Source organism: Histomonas meleagridis (assembly GCF_020186115.1).
Source record: "Histomonas meleagridis strain 2922-C6/04-10x chromosome Unknown contig_51, whole genome shotgun sequence".
Lineage (NCBI taxonomy): Eukaryota > Parabasalia > Tritrichomonadida > Dientamoebidae > Histomonas > Histomonas meleagridis.
Window position 1 is genome coordinate 584,481 of NW_027150894.1, and position 23,422 is coordinate 607,902.

The 23,422-nt window shown below is 27.0% G+C and overlaps 7 protein-coding genes across 7 annotated transcripts; 2 read left to right on the forward strand and 5 right to left on the reverse strand.

Annotated features, from left to right (window-relative positions):
- Positions 1 to 7,350: 7,350 nt before the first annotated feature.
- GO595_007091 (uncharacterized protein) lies at positions 7,351 to 7,629 on the reverse strand (the record flags this gene model as incomplete). Its single annotated transcript, XM_067920518.1, has 1 exon — positions 7,351 to 7,629. The coding sequence occupies one exon, from the start codon at positions 7,627 to 7,629 to the stop codon at positions 7,351 to 7,353; it is 279 nt and encodes a 92-aa protein (XP_067772610.1).
- A 681-nt stretch (positions 7,630 to 8,310) lies between these two features.
- On the reverse strand, positions 8,311 to 8,940 carry GO595_007092 (uncharacterized protein; the record flags this gene model as incomplete). Its single annotated transcript, XM_067920519.1, has 1 exon — positions 8,311 to 8,940. The coding sequence occupies one exon, from the start codon at positions 8,938 to 8,940 to the stop codon at positions 8,311 to 8,313; it is 630 nt and encodes a 209-aa protein (XP_067772611.1).
- A 2,367-nt stretch (positions 8,941 to 11,307) lies between these two features.
- On the reverse strand, positions 11,308 to 12,357 carry GO595_007093 (uncharacterized protein; the record flags this gene model as incomplete). The annotated part of the gene is made up of 1 exon (XM_067920520.1): positions 11,308 to 12,357. One exon carries the CDS (start codon positions 12,355 to 12,357, stop codon positions 11,308 to 11,310), a length of 1,050 nt encoding a protein of 349 aa, XP_067772612.1.
- Positions 12,358 to 12,681: 324 nt separating this feature from the next.
- Positions 12,682 to 13,434, reverse strand: GO595_007094 (40S ribosomal protein S3a; the record flags this gene model as incomplete). Its single annotated transcript, XM_067920521.1, has 1 exon — positions 12,682 to 13,434. One exon carries the CDS (start codon positions 13,432 to 13,434, stop codon positions 12,682 to 12,684), a length of 753 nt encoding a protein of 250 aa, XP_067772613.1.
- Positions 13,435 to 13,521: 87 nt separating this feature from the next.
- On the forward strand, positions 13,522 to 14,598 carry GO595_007095 (TRAUB-domain-containing protein; the record flags this gene model as incomplete). The annotated part of the gene is made up of 1 exon (XM_067920522.1): positions 13,522 to 14,598. One exon carries the CDS (start codon positions 13,522 to 13,524, stop codon positions 14,596 to 14,598), a length of 1,077 nt encoding a protein of 358 aa, XP_067772614.1.
- Positions 14,599 to 20,622: 6,024 nt separating this feature from the next.
- On the reverse strand, positions 20,623 to 21,321 carry GO595_007096 (uncharacterized protein; the record flags this gene model as incomplete). The annotated part of the gene is made up of 1 exon (XM_067920523.1): positions 20,623 to 21,321. The coding sequence occupies one exon, from the start codon at positions 21,319 to 21,321 to the stop codon at positions 20,623 to 20,625; it is 699 nt and encodes a 232-aa protein (XP_067772615.1).
- A 1,521-nt stretch (positions 21,322 to 22,842) lies between these two features.
- GO595_007097 (uncharacterized protein) lies at positions 22,843 to 23,208 on the forward strand (the record flags this gene model as incomplete). Its single annotated transcript, XM_067920524.1, has 1 exon — positions 22,843 to 23,208. The coding sequence occupies one exon, from the start codon at positions 22,843 to 22,845 to the stop codon at positions 23,206 to 23,208; it is 366 nt and encodes a 121-aa protein (XP_067772616.1).
- Between the last annotated feature and the right edge of the window lie 214 nt (positions 23,209 to 23,422).

The following is a 23,422-nucleotide window of genomic DNA, read 5'->3' on the forward strand; positions in this document are numbered from 1 at the left end:
ATCCCAACGTCACTATGTCATGTTTTAAATTTTTTATTGAAATTTTTAAAATCTCAAGTGAGCTTAAAATCTCAAGTTTTATTCCAATATACCGCAAGACTTATAGCCTAGCTATTGTTCTTTTGTCTTCACCAAATGATATCACTCCTGAAATCAAAATTTCTTCCATCAAGATCATCAAAGAGGGAAACATTTTTCTATGTGATGAACTTTTTTCAACTAATGTCGAACAAAAGGTTGGGGTAGTTTTGCGAATCCTTTTACCACTAATTAAATCATCCGATGAATATGAAAAATCATTATGTATGAGAGCAATATTCTTCATGTTTTTCAATTTAAAAAATGACGTAATCTTTTTCTTACAAGATTTTTTATGCTTGTTTTTCGATATAATTAATTGTGAACCAAATTTGAGTGAAGCTTATCCATCAATGCTAATGTTGGTTGCACATTTGTTCGAAATTTTTTCTTATAATTCGGTATCAGAAGAAATATTGCATAGCTTTCGCAGTAGATTGGAAATTCTTTTGGATATATATCAAAAGCAGAAAAACCTTGAAGAAAATATTGATTATGCAAATCAATTTTATATATCTTTGTTAAAATGTTATAAAGTTTATGCAAAAATTTTCTATGCGATGTCATTTGGAAATTCTCCAGAAGATTTTCAAAAAGAACGAAAACAAATACTTCAATTGTGGCAATTGGTTGAAAACATTTTGAGACTTCAAAGTGAAAACATTAAAGATGAATTAATCTCAACTTGTATTGATACTATATTACAATATGCTATGAACTGCTCAAGAAAAAATAATGTTATCATAAACAGAGAAGTGTTTCATAATATGATTTCATTAGGTTATGGGCGGGATAATTTTAAAAAAATGGCTAAAAATGCAATGCTTTTTGTTAGGTCTCGATAAACAGGGAGTCAATACTTATAACTATTTCCAAATTTCTGAATTCATATAATTATAATGTTTACACAGTATAACCATATTTAGTTAAACTGAAATAAATGATAAATAAATATATATATATATATATATATATATATAACTTATTTAATTAAACAATTTTTCAAATTTATAATATATGAATTGCATATAAAAATGTTCTACAAAAAATAACATTAAAATTTGTGATATATTATAATACTAAATTTAGAAAAAACTCCGTGAAAAACTGTCTACTTTCATACAACTACGAAGTTGCAATTGCATGATAAAAAATATATGTACGGGAAGATATTTATTATCAAAAATGCAGATGATTTTGACTTTTACAAATTCATCCAATTGGAAGATGTTAAAAATGAAAAGCCTTAAACGATAACTTCATCAAAAAAGCATATTAAGTGAAACACAATTGTATGATGATATTATTTAGCATTTAATCATTAAAATTGGTATATACCTTTTAGGTTGACAAAAAGCTTCTATGAATGACATTCTTATCAAGGAAGACAAGTTTTTCACGGCATCTTTATAATGAATTTTGATCTTTTTAGAGAACATTTACACATATTTTAAAAAACAAAAACAAAATGAAATAAATTTATTTAACACAAATCTAAATAAAATTTTAGCAATAAATGTCTATGAATTCATCCACTGTTTTGATGACGTATGATCTCAATATATCATTTTTTTCACTTATCAGAAAGTCGTCTTTCTTCTCCATAAGTGACACAATGTATTTATTTACTTGTTGCGGCAGTACTTGATCATCTATTTTTTGTTCTGCGAAGTTATTTAATAGGTCAATTGAAGCTCCGACTTCATTTTTCATGCATTTTATGAATGATTGATATTCGATCAATTCGCAATTTTTTTCTTTTAATTGTTTTAAATGATTTTCGACTTCTTTTTTATCGATTTTATTCGCGAAGTAACAAATTATTAAATCGAATATTAAATATTTTTCGATAGAAACATTATATTGTAGAAATGCATTCATGCATTCGATAGCGTTTGGGAAATCGATCCAATTATTATATGATATAATTCGTAATCCGAAATATCTTTTTTTAGGTTTTGATATTTCATCGAATAAATAATTAATAATCATTGGTAATGTAATAAATTTTATATTTTTCGTATTATTAATTTTATTAGTTTTTGTTTTAAATTGTTCATGAAATGCTTTGTTTTGTTTATTATTCTTTTGAAAGAAAATAAATTCTTTCGATAATGAAAAGAAAAGATCCAAATTCTTTTCATTACTTTCAATCGAACCACTAAACAATGAACAATAAAACAAATGTAAATAACTTTCTTTAATTTCGGTTGGGTTAATGTTTAAATAATTATCAAGAATAATATCAAACATAGTAAACGTGACCTTATAATATTCATTTTCGGATAAGATTAAAAACAAAATTAATTTTTCTTTAATTCTTTCGTTTTTAATCTTCGATATTAATATTATTACCCATATACTCCATATTGGGTTTGTTGAATATTTTATATTTGGCTCTAATCGATCAATAAAATCATTTATTAAGTCATCATTTGTTATATATGAAGCAATCCAAAAACAAATTGGAAGTAATTCATAAAATTTTTCATTTAACATTAACTGAGTTAATGATTTAAAGAATTTTTCTTGGATAAAATCCTTTTGTAATATATAAAATATTAAATAAATATGTTCATACATTTTATTATTATCAATTAAATTGCTTTGATTTAATTGATGAAATATTTTAAATATTAAACAATTAATTTCATCATCTAATAAGTTTAATAAAGAAACAAGTAAATTAATTGATTCGATAAAATCTTTTAAATCATTTATAAATGTTAGATCTGTAGAAATTTGTACTAATAAAAAACTTAATAAATCTTTAATTTGATGAATTTCGGATAAATTTAATAATTCACCAATTAAATATTTAAATGAATCATTATAAAAAGGCATCGTACGACATATCGATAATATTATTGATCTACATTCAGATATATTTAATTTCGAATTCCGTTTTACATTTTTAACATTAAATTTGTTATCATAAAAATAAAATATTCGTAACGCTATAATTAATTCGATTATATTCGTGGTAATTTTCGGTAAATATGTAGGAAATAAATAACGTGACCAATGTCTTAATATACGTAAATGATTTTCTGCTTCAATATCAATCCATAAGTTATAATTGATTAATATATCATTAATTAATTTGTTTTGTAATTCGATATAATTTAATGATTCTAATAAATTAAATAAGTTTAAATATAAATTATAATTCCGATAATTCGATGGAAGTTTTAATAAACTATTTAATATTAAATCAAACCCTTTATACTCAATGAAAAATATTTGTGCTTCATCACTTTCATTAAATAAAGTTGAAAATAAACTTAAAATTGTTTCTGCGAAATGTGGAACTAATTCATTTTTTGTTGTTTTTAAAGGTATTAAATCAAACAAAGGAATTAAATTCTTTAATTTAAATGAATGAATTAATACATCTACAAATGAATTATGAAATGTTTCATGTGAACAATAATTAGTTAACTTAAAATCGCCATTCGTAAAAGGTTTAAAATAATAATTATTATCATTAACTTTCGGCTGATAAAAGAATAAACATGAATTTAATGATATTAATTTGTTAAAACATGGGCCATTATCGAATAAACTTTGTAATGTTACATCATCTAATGAAGAAAACATTCCGAAACATGTAATTAATGATGGGAATTCAGGTGTAATACTATCATTAGTAATACCACCTATGAAACAATTAATTAAAGTTTTTTGTTTCCATTTCATTGTTGGTATAATTATTTCTTCGAAATGACTTAAATTAATTGATACTTTAAAAAGTGATTCACCTATTTTATTACTCGGCTCATATGAAAAATGTATTAATATCCATTCTTTATTAGGTATTTCTACTTTTAAATTCCCATAAGTTTCATATTCACCATTATTTTGATATATATTAACTTGATTAGAAAATAAACTAACTTCAATTGATTTTGTTGATTCTATTAAATGTAATATTTTCGGCTTATAAAGTGGAATAGTTGTATCATGATGTACCCAAAATACTGAATGAAAAGATTCTAAATGTGTTGAGTTTAAACCTGAAATAGAAATTATATATTCAGGTGATAATGGTATAGTTACTGATGGTTGAATTTTGGAATTATTAACAATTGAGTTTAATGAGTTAAATATATCGATGTAATAATATGAAAGTTCATTACTATTATTTATAGGCTTTAATAATGTATTAAATTTTTTAATGACTTCAATTGATGATATTAATGATGAGATTTTTACAATAATTTTTAAACATATAATAATATATTCATTAACTTTATCATTATTAATGTTTTTATATATGAAGTTTAAAAGCCATAAATCAATATGATCTAAATGACATGAAATACAATTATGTGGTGAGAAAGAACATAAATCATTAATGAATTGTAATACATCAATTAACTTTGGCGTATTTTCAAATATGGTTAAAAAAGTAGTTAATATCTTTGGTTGCCTGATATAAAAACAAGGATTTTTATAGATTAAACCATTCGCTGCTAATAATTGAACAATTGTTTCAAATATATTATCAGATGGTGAATTTTCATATACATTTTTTATTGCATTTTCGATACATAATTGTTCTTCATCATTTAATAAATGAATATTTGATATTAAAACTAAAAATGATAATGAATTATATAAAAATGTTTTTGAGTTTTTCGTTGTGTCTAATGTTAAAAACGCTTTGAATATGATCGGAGTTAATGATTCATATTGTAGTGCTAAATTACGTCGATGTGTAATAGATTCATTAATTTTATTTAAAACGTCTGAGACTAAATCAATATAATCAATATCAGGGAAATAATTACAAGCATTTTCAACCAAACGAATAATGATTTTAAGTAAATTATGATCAAATTCAACTTGCTCTGAATTTGTTAAATATGTTAATGTTTGATCTAAAACAAATGATCGAAGTGGTACCTCGAAAACTAAAGAAAGAAATGAACAACTAAAAAAATAATCATTAAAAAAACATATTAACATTGACTTTTCTAGGAATATATGTGAGATAAAATTTAAAATTCCTGTTCGTGCTATTTCAATACTTTTATTATTAGTTTCGTTACTAAATGATTGATAATATAATGCACTCGAAACTAATCCATGTGCTAAAGATATTCGTGCATCATTTAAATCGGGAAGTATTTGATGATTTGCTATGATCCTATGTAATGTTTCAGTAAATAATAATGGATATGGCATTAACCTATGTAAGATCTCTTCGATATAATTCTGTGATATATTTAATATTAATTCAAGTGAATAATATCGAATTGAATTTAGATGATCAAAGTTTTTACATGGATAAAATACTGTGATTTCTGGATTAAATAAAATTGGATTCATTAATAAATCAAAATTAACTTCTCCAATTGAATCAGGCGGAAATAATTTACATAAATAAAAAAAAGATGCATAGAAATCAAAAATATGTATTGGTCGTTCACTAGTTTTGATTTTAAGCAATTCAATAAAATTTGCGATAATCATTTTCATATGTTCTTTGTTCTTTGAACATTGAGCAATAATTGTAAACTTTGAGATAATTGAATCATGCATTAATTCATTAAATGTATTAGTTTTAGGTATTTCAATGTTTTGTGATATTTCTAACCCATTTGGAAATGTGTTTTTTTGGATTTTAAAGTTAAATTCATTGTTTTTCTCTTTAGGAAGTTCAATGAAATTTGGATCTGTTGAATCAAAAGGTATATCATTAATAACAGGCTGTAAACTAATACAATCAAGAAGTTCAATTGGAACACGCGATAAAAAAGCAGACGTAAAATTAATTGATACAAGTTTTAAAAAATCTGGAATATATGGAAAAATAGTATAATTCGATTGTAATAAAGATTGAAAAGTAATTGTTACAAGTTTTTGTGCAACAGTTTCAGGGAGATCAAGTTGCGATAAATATCGAAAAAAATTATCAGTGATCTTTGGATTTGATAAATAATTGTTATATACCCATTTTGCTGCATTTGGTAAGATCTCATAACACTGTTCTGGAATAACACGGCCTCGTTCGAAAAATAAGTAGATTGCTGATAGAAATCCATCAAATGCTTTAAAATTTTCATTGCTAAAAAATGTTGAATATATTTGTGTATATGCTGAAACAGAAATTAATTTTATTTGTTCCGAATTCCCATAATTCCAAATGGTAACTAACGCAGATAATAAATCTATGATTGTGGTATCAACTGAAATTGAATCTCCATATGCAATATTCCATGCTAAATATGTAAGAAATGTAAATGATGAAGCATATATGTAAGTGTTTTTATTCATTTTTCTAATTAAATCATCAAGAAAATTTGGAAAAAATGGAAAAGCAAATGAATGATTAAGAAGTGTTGTTTTGATATCTAAGCCTTTTTCTAAATCTGATGAAATAGATTGTAACTCTTTTTTATTATACAATGGAAATTTGATTGATGCAAAAATTTTTTGATTTACCAACACATCAGGAACTGATATTTTTCCGACTGTTTGAATAAATTTTAAGATTTCAACACATATTTCTTTTTGGTTAAGAAGCTTCTTCATGCTTCCACAAAGGCCGTTTATGATAGCATTCCAAAACGAACGTTAAAGAAACATGGAATGGTATATTCCAATCATTATCCAATTTGCAATATTATTTGTAATTCTAATTTTTTATCACACAATGGAATATATCATATCAAAAAAATTTCATCCAAATCATACAACTCTTGCAAATTGTTTGGTTACACCATATTCAATTATTGCATACTTGATAAGTTTTGCTGAATATGGCGTTGAAAGATATTTTTGGGAATATAAATCAAATTTAAAATCACCAGTCATTTGGATTGGTGTGGTTCTTGTAATAATTGGATTAATCATTAGATTTAAAGCAATGTATACAGCAGGAATGTCATTTACTCATGACGTTGCTTATGAAAAAGTAGATGAACATGTTTTAATTACAACAGGGTTATATAAATATATTCGACATCCTGGATATCTTGGATTTATTATATTTGCTCCTGCAACACAATTTATACTCATAAATCCAGGATCCGCAGTTTTATTCTTTGTTGTTCTTTGGTTTTTCTTTAAGATTCGCATTCATGATGAAGAAAAAGCATTAGTTCAATTTTTTGGTAATGATTATGTTGAATATAAAAAGAATACAAGAACGTGGATCCCATTCATCAAGTAATTGTAAATAGTAAAGTTAAACTTTTATGTAAAAAATAAGATTTTATTTTCCATATTTCTAAATCTACTCTAATAAATTTTTGGTATAGAATTTTAGTATGGAAAATTATTTGCACGTTTGAAGTTTTCAACATCAGCATCAATTTCATCGCGATCATGAACTTTATTTCCTGGTGGAGCTTGAGCGATGTCCCTCTTCCACTGGTCAACGGGTGGCTGTTCAAAATCTGGTTGGATTCCGCTTTGGACCAGAACGTCATATTCTGTTCTTGCCGCAAGAAGTTGATCTCTGTGTTCGTATATTGGATTTATTCTTTCATACCTCTTCTTACGTCTTGCACTCATTCTATGTCCGCCAGCTGCTCTTCCCATTTTGGAGAAATGTAGGAAATTTTGGTCGTGGTCGGGCGTTATTTCACATCAAATTTCATAAAATAATTTCATATCACATGTCTTTAAGTTTTTGATGAGTGACAAAAAAAACTTTTCTAAGTGCTCAAAGTCTGCAGTTTCCAATATAATTACTGGTGTGAAAGAAATTTATGAACCTTTGCCAAGGGCAGTAATTTCTTTGTATCAAATCGCTGATATTTATGATAATTCAATTCAAACAATTGAATCATCAGAAGAAAAAAGTGATAAATTACTCTCTGAAATGACAGATATAATAGATGATTTCCAAAAGCGTTTTAAAGAAATTCTTTCTCAATCGCAATTACTTGACATCAAAAATTAGAAGAATGAATCTATTTAATCACACAAAAATTAGCTTGAAAGCATCATGTAATTCTACTTTATATAATTTATGTTTACTCCAGTTTTTTTTTAATAAATTAATTTCGTAACAATTTTTATCTTTATTTCTCATAAATTTTTGTTACTCACAACTATGTTATCCGGTACGACATTACACTTATCATAATCTTTGTTCTTATTTTTGAATTTTGATAAATAATAATTTTTCACATTTCTGAATTTTTTATATTTTTTACTGTTTTAGCAAATCAAAATATGGAATTTATTGAAAGATGTCTGAAAATGTGACTTTTTTATTTAGTCTGTCTTAGCTTTTTCTCCTTGTGGTGCTGGTTGACCTTGTTGACCTTGCTGTGCCTGTGGGGCTCCCATTCCGCCTTGTCTGAAGAACATCATGATAAGCATTGGGAGCATTGGAAGGAAAGATTGTAAAAGACTTGGCTTCTTCTGTGGGATTTCCTTGATAAGGCGATAGATTGTGAATCCTTCGTTTTGATAGACAATAAGTTGTGCTGTATACTGATCGAGAATGTTAATTGAGTAACGAAGATTTTCTGTGGTTTTGCCATGGGATGACTTCATTCCATCAACACCTGATTTGAAGGTAAATGTAGAAACTTCTTCGAAGTTTTCGGCTTCACTTTCAGAAATTGAGAACGTGAAAGTTGTATTATCATCTGTGGGTGAAATGAGAATTTTATTTAATGGAGTAGCAACACCATCTTCATCTTCGCCAATTAGATCTCCAATAAGTGATCCAATTTCACTGCCTGATGATAATTCTAAAGAATAAACTTTAATTTCTTCTTCTTTTTCTTCGCCATCAGTACCAACTGGAACTGCTGTTATGTTCCAATTGCCTTCAAAAAATGATGTGTAGTTGAAATCAGCCTTTGCTAATGCAATGAAGGAAAGTAAAACCAACATTGGATTGGCCAAATATGCTGCGTCACTTTTACACAAAGTTTTGAAAATATCACCGCAAATATGTTCTTTCAGCATTTCTCCGAACACAAAAAAAAAGTTAGGCCATTAGTCATATCTAGAAATATACGACTTTTAATTACTTTATTATCTAAACCAAAAATAATCTCATGAGATTATAATTGTAAAATCATTTATTTTTTTTAAACATGTGTTTTTGAACAATTACTGTGATACCATTTATGTAATGTTAATACATTGAAATTATTTGTTTCAGTTACTGTGTTTTGATACGAATACAAAGAAATGGATGACAATTTGCATTGAATCCACAGCTAATTGAATACATATTAGCGGAAGATTTAGTTCAGATAGATATTATAACAAAATACGCAGAACAAATTCGGCATTTCGAACTTCATTGTTTCGAAACCAACCAATCCACCAGCTCAACAATTAGGCCTAATAATAAGGTTCAGTCGGCTCTTTAAGAAGACATCATTCAACGTCATTCGGTGACAACTGTGCACATGTCGGAAGCATAATAATGGGTTCATTCAGATCATTAAGAAGTCTACCAATGCATTGGTAACGATATCGTTGTCTGGTCAACACTTGTATTACAATTTGGTGTAAAATGCGTTCAAGCATTAATTTTAACAAACAGTTACACAAACATTTCCAAAACTATTATCAACTTACAATGTTTAACTCATTTTATTTTTAAATTGAAGCGAAATTTGTTTATTATTAGATCATTCTTGATTATTCATTATATAATACATATTATTCTGCTTTTTATATTATTCTTTATAATGAAGAAAAACGAATAAAAATAAAAATAAAGAAACAGAAGAAATTCTTCTAATTGTAATTGTTTGTATTGTAATTATTTTTATGATTTCACTTCTTATTATCTTTTTAATTTATGATCATCAAACTAAACGAAATAGTGTTTTAAGTTATCAATAAAATGAAAATGCAAATGCAATAAATAACAATATTAATACGGAAAATGTTATTAATTTATCTCATTTTGAAAAGTATCCATTTGCTAAAGATTTTGAAGAAAACGATCTTGTATGAAAATTTAATGTTTCTATTGCATATCTATAATAAACATATAAAAATTTAATGGAAGGAAACATAAAATTTGCCAAATAACAAAAATGTTTGTATTTAATAAATTAATAAATAAACAAAAAATTATTTTGTTCTTAAAATATGTTTATTTAGATCTGACATATAAATTTTTCTTCTTTGAAATCGTTTGCAAATGGATCTTCTTCAATATTTGAATTATTAATACCAACTGAAAATGTATTATCGATTTCATTAATTTTATTATTATTTTCTTCTGAAATGTTCATTTCTTCTTCATTTAGTTTTCGCTTCTCATTTTGATATTTAATCATAAAATTTATTATTATCATTACAAACACAATAATTATTACAATTATAATAACAATTATAATGATAATTAATGTATTATTATCATTAGTGTTTATTATCATTAGTGTTTATTATTACATCTTCGATATAAGAAATATAAAAGAAATTCGAATAATAAGTAAAATATTATAAATAATATATAAAATCGACATAAATATATTTAGTTTCAGATTCGATGAAAGTAATTGAATAAGATTTTAAGAACGTATAATAATAAATTGATAAAGTTTTTATAAACGATAAAGAATAAGTTAAAGTATAAGGATTAACGAAAGTAAAATTCATTGAAAATGTATTAACGTAAGTATTTGAATCAAAATTATTTTTTGATTTCGTAAATGTATTCGATTTGATAAATGTATTACTAATTGTAAATGTATTTAAATTGGTGAATGTATCACTTTGTGTGAATGTGAATGTGAGTGTTGGTGGGAGACATTCGTCAAGTGTTGTTCCCTTAGTAGCATTCATATTTCCAAATGTTCCATTTTGATATGTTTCTATTGTCATAACTGTTGTCGCATTTATATTAACAAATGCATCATTTTGTATTTCTAGTGAAGTTCCTTTATTAAAATGAATACATTGAAGTGATGTACAATTAGTAAATGCACATGAATTTATATAATGTACATTTTCACCAATAAAAATTGTTTCTAAACGTCATCATTTTCACAATTCGAATATTCAAAACTCCCCTAAACATCAAATAATTGAAGTTTGATAAACTTTTAGAAAAATTTGAATAGAATAGAAAAAGTTGAGACGTAAAGTCAAAAAACTGAGTCATAATGAGGTGCAAGAAATATAACAAAGTTTGATTAATTATGAAAAAATTAACAAGAGGAAAATTAACAGTAAGAATGGTTTTACAAGAAGTTTTATGAAGTATTTAAAAAAATGATTTAAATAACAATTTTATTCATTTAAATTAATTTTTAATGTATTAAGGAAATTTTCCATTTGTGTTTGTTTTACAGGGTGCTTAATTCTATAAAACATTCCTTTATACGAAGCACCAGTTTCTTCACATCTTTTTTCTATTTCTGGTATTATTCTATCTATTTTACTTCTATCATTTAACTTTCTAAATGAAAGTGACTTCAATGTATATTCGACACATTCTGCCAAATCGAACAGCGAATTATTTAACAATTCAATCATATTATCAACAATCAAAGGCACAAGTACTTTAATATGCTCAGGTTTAAAAACTAATGACTCAAGCATAAAATACAAAAAATGTGAACAATCATTCATATTAATATCATTCTTAGCAAGTTTTGGAAGTAACAAAAAAAATATTGGTAACATTTGGTTCCGGATATCATCTAAAGAAAGAGGTTCAAGAAGATGAGAAAATGCATACGCATAAAAACAAATGGATTTCTCTTTCTCGTTGGAACATTTCTCGCTCATAACTTTAAGGAAACGTCGGAATTCATTTCTTTTATCTTCGATTTGAATAAGGATTTCTTGTGAATAAAGTTGCAAAAAATGACTTCGAACACGCGTGTCACTAATGCTTTCAGTAAGTTGGTTAAGGCAGCGACAAGGATCAAAATCTTTGGGGAGTGGTTGATTAAGTAATTCTGTAATGTCTTCTTCTTCTTCAAATGATTCATCCTCTTCTTCATTGGGTTCTATGGCTTTCTTTGGTAATTCTTCTTCCTTTGTGAATTGATCTTTTTCGGTAATTAATGATGGTTCTTCTTTTAATTCTTCTATTTTTTTGAGTTCTTTTTTCGCTTGTTGTTCTTCGTATTCTTCACGAATTTGCTTTTCTTCATTTTCTTTTTCAATGCGTATTTCGGAAATACGATTTACATAAGATTCAAAATCAACTTTTGGAAAATGCTGTTCTTTATGTTTTTTTGTTTTTCTTTGAAATTTGCGTCCAGGTGGTAGGATAGCCTGAATTGGTATTTGCTTCTTTGGATTTTTTAAAAGATAAAGTTCTCCTATCATCCCTGTGCTGGAAGACGTTTATCTGTACTTTTTGTAAAAGATACAAAATCAATTCACAATCTTTAGAAAGTTCCGAATACATATCTAAAATAAATGATTGTAAATTTAAGTGTTAACCATTGGATCAGATCAACACTAATATTTCACACCTATTCATATGGGGTTGGTATTTCAATCATTTCATGAAATGTATACTTATCGATTCTAGTGAGAGTACTCTCACATAAAAATTTGTTTAGATTTTGAATCACAGTAAGTTCTATAAAAAAAAATTGGTTAATATTTTAATAAAAATTAAATATCAAATTCCATTCAATTCAAATTTTATTGTTGTTCTGCTTTGGCTTCTTCTTCAACAGGACGTGGAACTTCGGCAGCCTTTGTAACAGCACGACCTTGGTGAAGCTTCTTGAGTTCGTCACCGCTGAAGGTTGGTGCCTTAATGACCTTAATCTTAGTAACATAGACATTATCAACTTGCATGATAGTCTTGCACTTTTCAACAATAGCCTTTTCGATTGTTTCGTTGACAATTGTTTGGCACAATTCTGGGATTGTAGACTTTTCAATTGTCTCCTTCATGATAGCAATACAAGCATCTCTAATTTCACGCTTCTTGGATTGTTGAGCATAGCAAGCCTTCTTGTTTGGATTCAACTTCTTGGTGAAACCAATGCTAAAAGCACGAAGAATGTATCCATCTGCTGTACGAACATCAACTTGAGCATTGATGAGTGTGCGATACTTACGAAGGAGTGAAGAGAGCTTATCGTTTGTGAGTCTCATTCCAGCGAAAACAGTTAATACGTCATTATTTTGAACATCAACTGATTTCCAGCTGAACAAACGGTATGCATGAGATTGTTCGTCAACAAGGTCACCATGGGAGAGTTCGAAAACACGGTTGTTAAGGTAATCAGCTGGTGTCTTTCCACGAGCGCATTTATGTGAAACAGTGAATCCAATATCACGTTTTGAAAAGAATCCTGGGACGAAAACATGACGCCACTCCTTCTTTAAGAAGGTATCTTGCTTGATTTTCTTGGAAGCCTTTCCTTTTTGCTGAGCTTTTCCCATCTCAAAAGGCCGACCATAACCGTCAGAAAGCATTCAATTCAGGAGAACGTTTATCTGGGGTCGATTTGATTTGGTCGTTTAAACTTAATGAGAAGAAAATTTAGGGCAGATGAAATAAACAAACAGATATTAAATGAAAATGACGAAGAAGAATCAACGTCTGAAAGTGAAGAGTACATTGATCAAGAAATTGAATTTAATCCATCAAGATTAAGAACAGATGCAATTCCAACAGAAGGAATTTATGAAGGACAAAAAGTATCAAGAAAAGAAATAGAAGCATCAGAGCCAGAGAGTGATGAATCTAATGAAGATATTGATGATACTTATTCTGAAAGTGATATGTACATCCCTGAACCAGATGGTTCTAGAAACCTTGAAGCCGAACTTGAACTTCTTGAAAAAGATGAAGGAGCTGGCCTTCTTGATTCCTTAAAAAAACAACAAGAAGCAGATCTCAAAGTTGCTCGAGGTACTTCTGCTCTTCAAAATCAATATTCTGCTTTACTCTTACTAAGGCTAAAAATGCAAGGTGCACTTTCAGCTGTTAATTTATTGCCATCGAACGTACATACCGAAGAATCAGATATTACTCCTTTTCAAGCTGCTACAGAAGATCAAGAAGTTGCTTCCATGCTTGCTGAAATCAGTCAGTCTGCCATTGCTCTTCAAGAGAAACTTCATCATCTTAAATTGGAAATTGAAAATACATATGAATGGGAAGAGTCCGAAGCTGCGAAACGGATGATTGAAAACATATCCCACTGGTCTCAGCGTATAAGACTTTCATCTGGAATGAAGAAAGGAGTTGTTATCAATCGACCAATTGATCAACAGATTTCAGCTGCCCTTAGTGATAAGGAGATTCTTATACAGCCAACAAGACATAGAGAGCGGGGCGACAAGATCTTTGGCTTTGAGACGCAGCCTGAAGTTGTGAATGATGTTTATAACGATTCGAATTGGTATAAACGGCTTCTTTCTGATGTTGTTGGAATTCAAAAGAAGGAAACTAAAGTTGTTGCAACAAAGCCAAAGAAGCAGTTGTTAAGAAGTCGGCAAATCCATTATGATATAATTCCCGAGTTACAAAACTTTATGACAAGTGTCATACAACCAATTCCATCTTATGCAGATGCATTGTTTAATTCTTTAATGAAATAAATATAAATTTTTGGATTATTACGTATTTTTCTGGATGATGATTATGATTAATTTTTAACAGGTCAAAACATCTCTGAAGCCGCCAAATTAATGTTAAAGAATACTCCAAAGGTTGCAGTCAAGAAACTTACATATACACTTGTGAGACCACAATTTGCAAATCTCATTAAATAAATAACTTCAATAATTTAAATTTGTTATAAAGATGAAATCTTATGAATATTAATATTGAACGAATTTATTGAAAAAATTCTCTCAATCGAATATTGTATGAAAATGTTTTTAATTAATTTTTAAGCATAAATTTTTTTATTTATGTTTTTTGATATCACACAACAACCCCAAAATCGATTCAATAATTGAGAATAGAAGATTCATAATTCAATACTTTCAGATGGGACACATCACCTCACATTCCTACCTCCTTTGTGCTGAAAATATTTTCATCTCATTTTTGAAGAATGATGATTCTTTTACTTGGCTTGATAAGCTGTAATGATTTCTGTATATCGAATCATTGATAAAGATAAAAAACTGCAACAATATTAAAAGCGCCAGATAAAAATTTTAAACTTATCACCTGATAAATTTTGTAAAATTAATGGAATTAATTATACTATTATTGGTATTGAAGATGAAGCTTTTAAAAATTGCAAAGATCTTAGAACAGTCAGAATCTCAGATACCATTAAAACACTAGGGACAAAAGCTTTGTATCATTGTACTTCCTTTAATAGATGTTGATTTAGGTGATGTTAAATTTATTGATGAAAATGCTTTTCAAGGTTGTACTTCAATTTATAATGTATTATTTGGAGGTTTATATGATATTCAAGGATGTCATAATTTATTCGATAAAAACATCACAATATTTGTTGATAGGAATTATCAAGACAAAACATTCTGTGGTTATAATGTTGATAAATCTTTAGAATTATTCATTTATGCAGGTCCCGCTGTAATATATAAATGGTTTAATGAAAATAAGAAAGAAATTTCATTATATAGATCACTTGAAAAAGGTGTTTATACAATTCCAACAGAATTAGTTACAAAAGAAACTTATAAAATAGTCGGAATTTATGATGGTGCATTTCGTAATAGCAATGATTTAACTGAAGTTATCATTCCTGATGGTATTAAATATATTGGTGAAGAAGCTTTCATTAATTGAAAAAAAAAAAAAAAAGTAACAATTTCATGTGATGTTAAATATATCGGTGAAAATGCTTTCAAAGGTTGTTCTTCTCTTAATGAAATAATATTTGAAGGTTTATATGATATTCAATCATTGAATGTATTCGATCATTCATTAACAATATTTGTTGATAGGAATTATCAAGATAAAACATTCTGTGGTTATAATGTTGATAAATCTTTAGAATTATTCATTTATGCAGGTCCAACTGAAATTTATAAATGGTATAACAAAGATAAGAAATATGTTTCTTTATATAGAACACTCGCTAAAGGAATTTATACTGTTTCTACTACTGTTTCAACACATCCTGATTATTCTGTCATCAAAATTTATGATAATGCATTCGAAGATCGTAAAGATTTAACTGAAGTTATCATTCCTGATGGTATTAAATATATTGGTGAAGAAGCTTTCATTAATTGTGCTTCTTTACAAAAAGTAACAATTTCTTCTTCTGTCGAATTTATTGATATTAATGCTTTTAAGGATTGTTCTTCTTTAAGTTATGTATATTTCAATGGGAATAATGAAATTAATTATAATGATCCTGTTTTCCCTTCATTTACAAAAAATTTATGTTTCTGAAAATTATAAAGATGATACATTTTGTGGAATGAATGTAATTAAAATACAATCAACTTCAATATCAACATCAACATCAAATGATAATAATAACTTTAACAATAATAATAATAATAATAATAATTTAGAAATTCAAATAGGTAATAATATTAAAGATGAAACATCGAATGTTCAAAAAAGAAGGAAAGAAATTAAATATGATATTAATTGGATGTGTTGTCGGAATTGCTATAATTGCAATTATTGTTGGTATTACAATATTTATTAAAACAAAATTACATAAAGAAGAAGAAATTGATGAAGAACCAATGCTTGGTAAAGATTGTAAATATACTGAAATATTGGATACTGATCCTTAAATAATAATAATAAACATTTTAATTCAATAATTTTTATTTTGCTATTTTTCATCAAAAATTTTAAACGTGAAAAATGATTCAATTAAAATAAAAATTAAACAAATAATGTGCCTTTACTTGGGTGAACATTTTTTAAATTGATTATTTGAATGATACTTATAAGAAAATATATTTATAAATATATTTTATTAAGTGATTTAGTGATTTTGTCATTTGTTTTTGATAAAAAGTAAACAGGATTTAATTTCGGAAGGTAAGATATAACAATAAAAGTTACCAATACATTTAGGTAATACTATGGATAAAAAAATGAAAAATTAAGATACATTTAAATCAATATAATTTTAAAATACATCATGTAATTCAATATATTTTTAGAGTCTTGCACATAGGTTATTAAATCTAGCAAATAAGATGCTAAGCTTTAATCTACATTAACTTTTTATATATGCACCTTTTTAAGGCTGCTACACGCTTATCGGTTATTTTAAAGGTTTACGCCATTTTTGAGATAAAAGTGACATTAGAATTTGTTGTGACATAAGCGTGTAGATGAATTCATTATCATATAATGGGAAGAAGAAGTCCAAACTCAAAAAGAATAAAAGTTATAATCATTAGTGTACCTAATGGCATGGTAACTTCCATTCCTCTTTCAAGAAGGCACTTTGAATGAACTAGATCAAATCTCCAAAATAATTAGAGGAAATGTTGAACAACCTCTTGATAATTCAGAGGCTATTTCGAACTCGAACGAAATTTGTTTAAGTAATTTTGACGAATTTAACATCAACCCTTTCCTTTTTGGCTCAAGCGATGAGCAAACATTTAACTTCAACTTCTGTGACTTTTGGGATTTTGAGTAAATTATCATATCGATTTATTTAATTTCTTGCACATGCAGCTATCAATATGAACATTTCCTCTTGGTTCGCAAAAAATTATTTATTCACATTTCTTGATGAAACATTACTATTTCAGATTTGCTTGGTATCGATTCTTTTATATTACATATGATACATAAAAGTGTTCAATTCTATTGTAACATGGTAACTTACAATTTTCTACTTCAAATCTATTTTGAAATTTTTGTAACATCGACTTAAGGACCAAATAAAATAGATGGTTTTTTGCTCTAAGTGAACAAGCACGTATTTATTCTTGACAACAAGTGAGAAATGAATTAAAAAATCAAAAAATTAATGAAAGAATGCACTTTAATAAAAAGTTAAAATTTGGGCAAAAATCTAAATTCAGGTTACCTTTAATTTCTTTAAATCTCTCGAATATACATTATATATTTATACTAATTCGTATTTATATATATATATTAATTGTAAAGAATTTTTTTATATTTGCAAAGTTTTTATTTGTAACTTTGATCTGGAGCCTAAATAATTATTCAAGTAGCTACTGACATTATTACCTCTAATTTTTATGCCCACAATCATACTAATGTTATCACCGCTAAAAGACCTTTTGGACAGGTGCCTAATATATAACATTTTTTAATCAGAAATGTGGTATCTCGCTTTCAAAATTGTGTTGTGCTTCAGCAAAACTATAAAAAGTGATAAACATTGGGTGTTTGAACATTTCCCTCTTTGTTGACGATTTTAAGAATTTTTTATTTATATATGTTATCTATATAAAGTTTATATAATCATGAGTAACATTTTTAGACTCTTTTAAAACCCAACGAAAAATATGTTTTAAAGGTTTGATTATTTGCTTCTACTTGATTATGATGATAAATCAATGATTGGTAGATTATTAATAATTCTGAAATTTTATTGGAGAATTACTTTTATCATTCATGATCTGAGTTTATTCATTGGCGTGTTTTAGTAGATTGTGTTATATAATTCTAACAAAAACAAAATAAAAATTATTGAATTAAAATGTTTATTATTATTATTTAAGGATCAGTATCCAATATTTCAGTATATTTACAATCTTTACCAAGCATTGGTTCTTCATCAATTTCTTCTTCTTTATGTAATTTTGTTTTAATAAATATTGTAATACCAACAATAATTGCAATTATAGCAATTCCGACAACACATCCAATTAATATCATATTTAATTTCTTTCCTTCTTTTTGAACATTCGATGTTTCATCTTTAATATTATTACCTATTTGAATTTCTAAATTATTATTATTATTATTATTATTGTTAAAGTTATTATTATCATTTGATGTTGATGTTGATATTGAAGTTGATTGTATTTTAATTACATTCATTCCACAAAATGTATCATCTTTATAATTTTCAGAAACATAAATTTTTGTAAATGAAGGGAAAACAGGATCATTATAATTAATTTCATTATTCCCATTGAAATATACATAACTTAAAGAAGAACAATCCTTAAAAGCATTAATATCAATAAATTCGACAGAAGAAGAAATTGTTACTTTTTGTAAAGAAGCACAATTAATGAAAGCTTCTTCACCAATATATTTAATACCATCAGGAATGATAACTTCAGTTAAATCTTTACGATCTTCGAATGCATTATCATAAATTTTGATGACAGAATAATCAGGATGTGTTGAAACAGTAGTAGAAACAGTATAAATTCCTTTAGCGAGTGTTCTATATAAAGAAACATATTTCTTATCTTTGTTATACCATTTATAAATTTCAGTTGGACCTGCATAAATGAATAATTCTAAAGATTTATCAACATTATAACCACAGAATGTTTTATCTTGATAATTCCTATCAACAAATATTGTTAATGAATGATCGAATACATTCAATGATTGAATATCATATAAACCTTCAAATATTATTTCATTAAGAGAAGAACAACCTTTGAAAGCATTTTCACCGATATATTTAACATCACATGAAATTGTTACTTTTTGTAAAGAAGCACAATTAATGAAAGCTTCTTCACCAATATATTTAATACCATCAGGAATGATAACTTCAGTTAAATCATTGCTATTACGAAATGCACCATCATAAATTCCGACTATTTTATAAGTTTCTTTTGTAACTAATTCTGTTGGAATTGTATAAACACCTTTTTTCAAGTGATCTATATAATGAAATTTCTTTCTTATTTTCATTAAACCATTTATATATTACAGCGGGACCTGCATAAATGAATAATTCTAAAGATTTATCAACATTATAACCACAGAATGTTTTGTCTTGATAATTCCTATCAACAAATATTGTGATGTTTTTATCGAATAAATTATGACATCCTTGAATATCATATAAACCTCCAAATAATACATTATAAATTGAAGTACAACCTTGAAAAGCATTTTCATCAATAAATTTAACATCACCTAAATCAACATCTATTAAAGAAGTACAATTATAAAAAGCTTTTTTCCCTATTGTTTTAATGGTATCTGAAATTCTGACTGTTCTAAGATCTTTGCAATTTTTAAAAGCTTCATCTTCAATACCAATAATAGTATAATTAATTCCATTAATTTTACAAAATTTATCAGGTGATAAGTTTAAAATTTTATCTGGCGCTTTTAATATTGTTGCAGTTTTTTTATCTTTATCAATGATTCGATATACGAAATCATTACAGCTTATCAAGCCAAGTAAAAGAATCATCATTCTTCAAAAATGAGATGAAAATATTTTCAGCACAAAGGAGGTAGGAATGTGAGGTGATGTGTCCCATCTGAAAGTATTGAATTATGAATCTTCTATTCTCAATTATTGAATCGATTTTGGGGTTGTTGTGTGATATCAAAAAACATAAATAAAAAAATTTATGCTTAAAAATTAATTAAAAACATTTTCATACAATATTCGATTGAGAGAATTTTTCAATAAATTCGTTCAATATTAATATTCATAAGATTTCATCTTTATAACAAATTTAAATTATTGAAGTTATTTATTTAATGAGATTTGCAAATTGTGGTCTCACAAGTGTATATGTAAGTTTCTTGACTGCAACCTTTGGAGTATTCTTTAACATTAATTTGGCGGCTTCAGAGATGTTTTGACCTGTTAAAACGCCTTTGTATGGCCAGGAAATGACATATGATGCGCCTCCAACAAGTCCAGCAAGAGATGCTTCGACAAGTTTTTGGGTTGCAAAGTTAGGAAGCTGTGGAAGTACCTTTGGAAAGACTTTGGCTGCAAAGTATTCATCAATTCCATTCTTAACTGTGTGATATCCAACATCGTTTATGATTGATTTAAAGAGGCCATCAAATGGTTGCTTAACATCAGTTTTCCTTGAGTTTTGGAGTGGGGTTGCAACCAAACGTGTTAAAGCCCACATTGGGAGACCTGTCATTGCGCCAAAAATAAATGGGTTTTTGACAGATAAATTGTATAAGTAAGGTGATTTTTTAAGTGTATTTTTGCTAAAGTCTTTCGCAACTTGTTGTACACCAGATATAACACAAGCATCGCGATAAGCTGGTGCAAGTAAATTTTGAGTATTGAGCTTCCTACTTTGAATCAACATGTATGTTTCACCTGCTACCCCTGAAACAACAGCGGTGCAAAAGCTAGCGGCATAGCTCTTTAACTGCTGATTATCATTTGTTTTTTGTTGCTTTTGAGGTTTTTTGGCCTTGAACATAAAATGTGAACAGTTGTAAATGGCCATTTACAATTTTCAATGGCAATCGACCACTTTCAATTCAAAATGAATAGAGGAATGATAGCAACCTTTTATGATCGTAAATTATTCTTCTTTGTAGGACATAAAAAAATATTCTAGTCGTAAATCATTTAGTGAATAAACGTCGTGCTTCTTGTGAAGCTAGTTTCAAAGTATATTGAACAAAATCATATTTCACAATTTCTAATTTGAAATATGGACATCTATGTGAGTGTGGTTAAACATTTTTGAAGCATTTGACTTTGTATTGGAATATATGAGAAATGCGGAAAGGTAAAGAAATCGTTTTGAGCAAAATATTTTGTACGTTAAGAACAAATGGAAGAAAATGAAATCAAAAAATTGAGGCATAAAAATAGAAATTTAAAAACAAAGATTATTAATCAACACAGAAAATATTCATATAATTTAGAAATGATTAAAAAGCAAAATCAAGATCTTCATAAATCAATTGAAATGGAAAAAAATAAATATGTTGAAATTTTTGCGAAACTTTCCAATCAAATTTCTGAACTTGAAGCAAGAATTCAAAGATCCAACCAGAACAAAAAGTACAGTTTTCAAATTCCAGCATTTCCAATGCAAAAAAATAATACCAAAAAGAGACTTCATGAACTAGAACAAGAAGGAGATCAATTGCTGGGGAAAACAGATAGAGTTTTAAAAAATTGTTATTTCCATGAATTTAATAATAAATTGTCTTTTAACAACGCGTCAACTCCACTTCCATTTAAGCCTATTAAAATACAACTTCCAGAACCTGTAAATGATCAACCTTTAAAGAGGCGTTTAAGTTTTTCTTCTTTAAATGAAGAAAAATATCAACAAACAAACAAAAATGATTCAAAACGAATTTCGGCTACTTTGGAAATCTCTGTTCCAAAGCATTTTCAATCATATGAAACAATAGATTCGGATACTGATAAAACGTCAGTTACAAAATTTTCTGATTTGATTTCTAGTAAAAGTTCATCAAGTTATCAAAAAGAAAATATGAATTATCAAACAAACAGACAATCAAAAGAAAATATAGAATATCTATTAAATAAACAGACAAATGAAGTACAATTGAAATCGAATATCCAAGAACAAGAAAGCATACAAAGCATAACAAATAAACAATTAAAAGAAAACATAGAATATAAACTAAATAAACAAACAAATGAAACCAAATTCCAATCAAGCAATACAAAACAAGAAAATATACAAAATCAAACAAAAATAGAAAACATACAAAATCAAACAGACAAAAGCGTGGATGAAAATCTTTTAAGTAAAATAAACAAACAAGAAAGTGAAAATACACAAAAACAAGAAATTGTAATAGATCAACAAAAAAGTAATGAAATTATAGATCCACAAAATCATATTGTAGACACAAGACAATTTAATTCAAACGCAAACATCGATATTAAAAGCAATTTGAAGCAAGAAATTCACAATCAACCTATTCAAAGAAAGAACGAATACATTGACCAAATGAATGTTCGACATTTTGTGTATGAAGATTCATCTTCTGAAGAAGAAGCTAGTGAAACAATTGCTCACTTCAAACCACAACTTGAAGAAGAGTCAATGCAAGAACAAGAAGAAATCAATGATCAAAGTAATGCACCATCCGAAATTAATACAACATTATTTGCTGGAATGCAAGATTATAAAGATAATGATGAAGAACTTTCTTTAGAATTCCAATCTGATGGCTTTCCTTCTAATACATTAGATAAAACAAAAACAGAATCATCAACATTGAAACAAAACGAAAATGATTTAGAGAATGAGTCTTTCGAAATTGAATTTCCCGATGACCTGGAAGATGATGATACTGAAGGTTGGGGAGCATGATAAAATAAATGTTTTTTTAAATATTAATTAACATATCCTTATTTGCGAGTATTTATATTTTTTCTTGTAAAATAATAAATATATAGTTTTCATTTTCACATAATTTACGCTAATAATCTTTTTTATAATTTGTAGAATTATCTCAATAAACATAAAATTTAAAACATAGACGCAATGAAAAACCTGTAGACCAACACCTTAATATAAACCTACA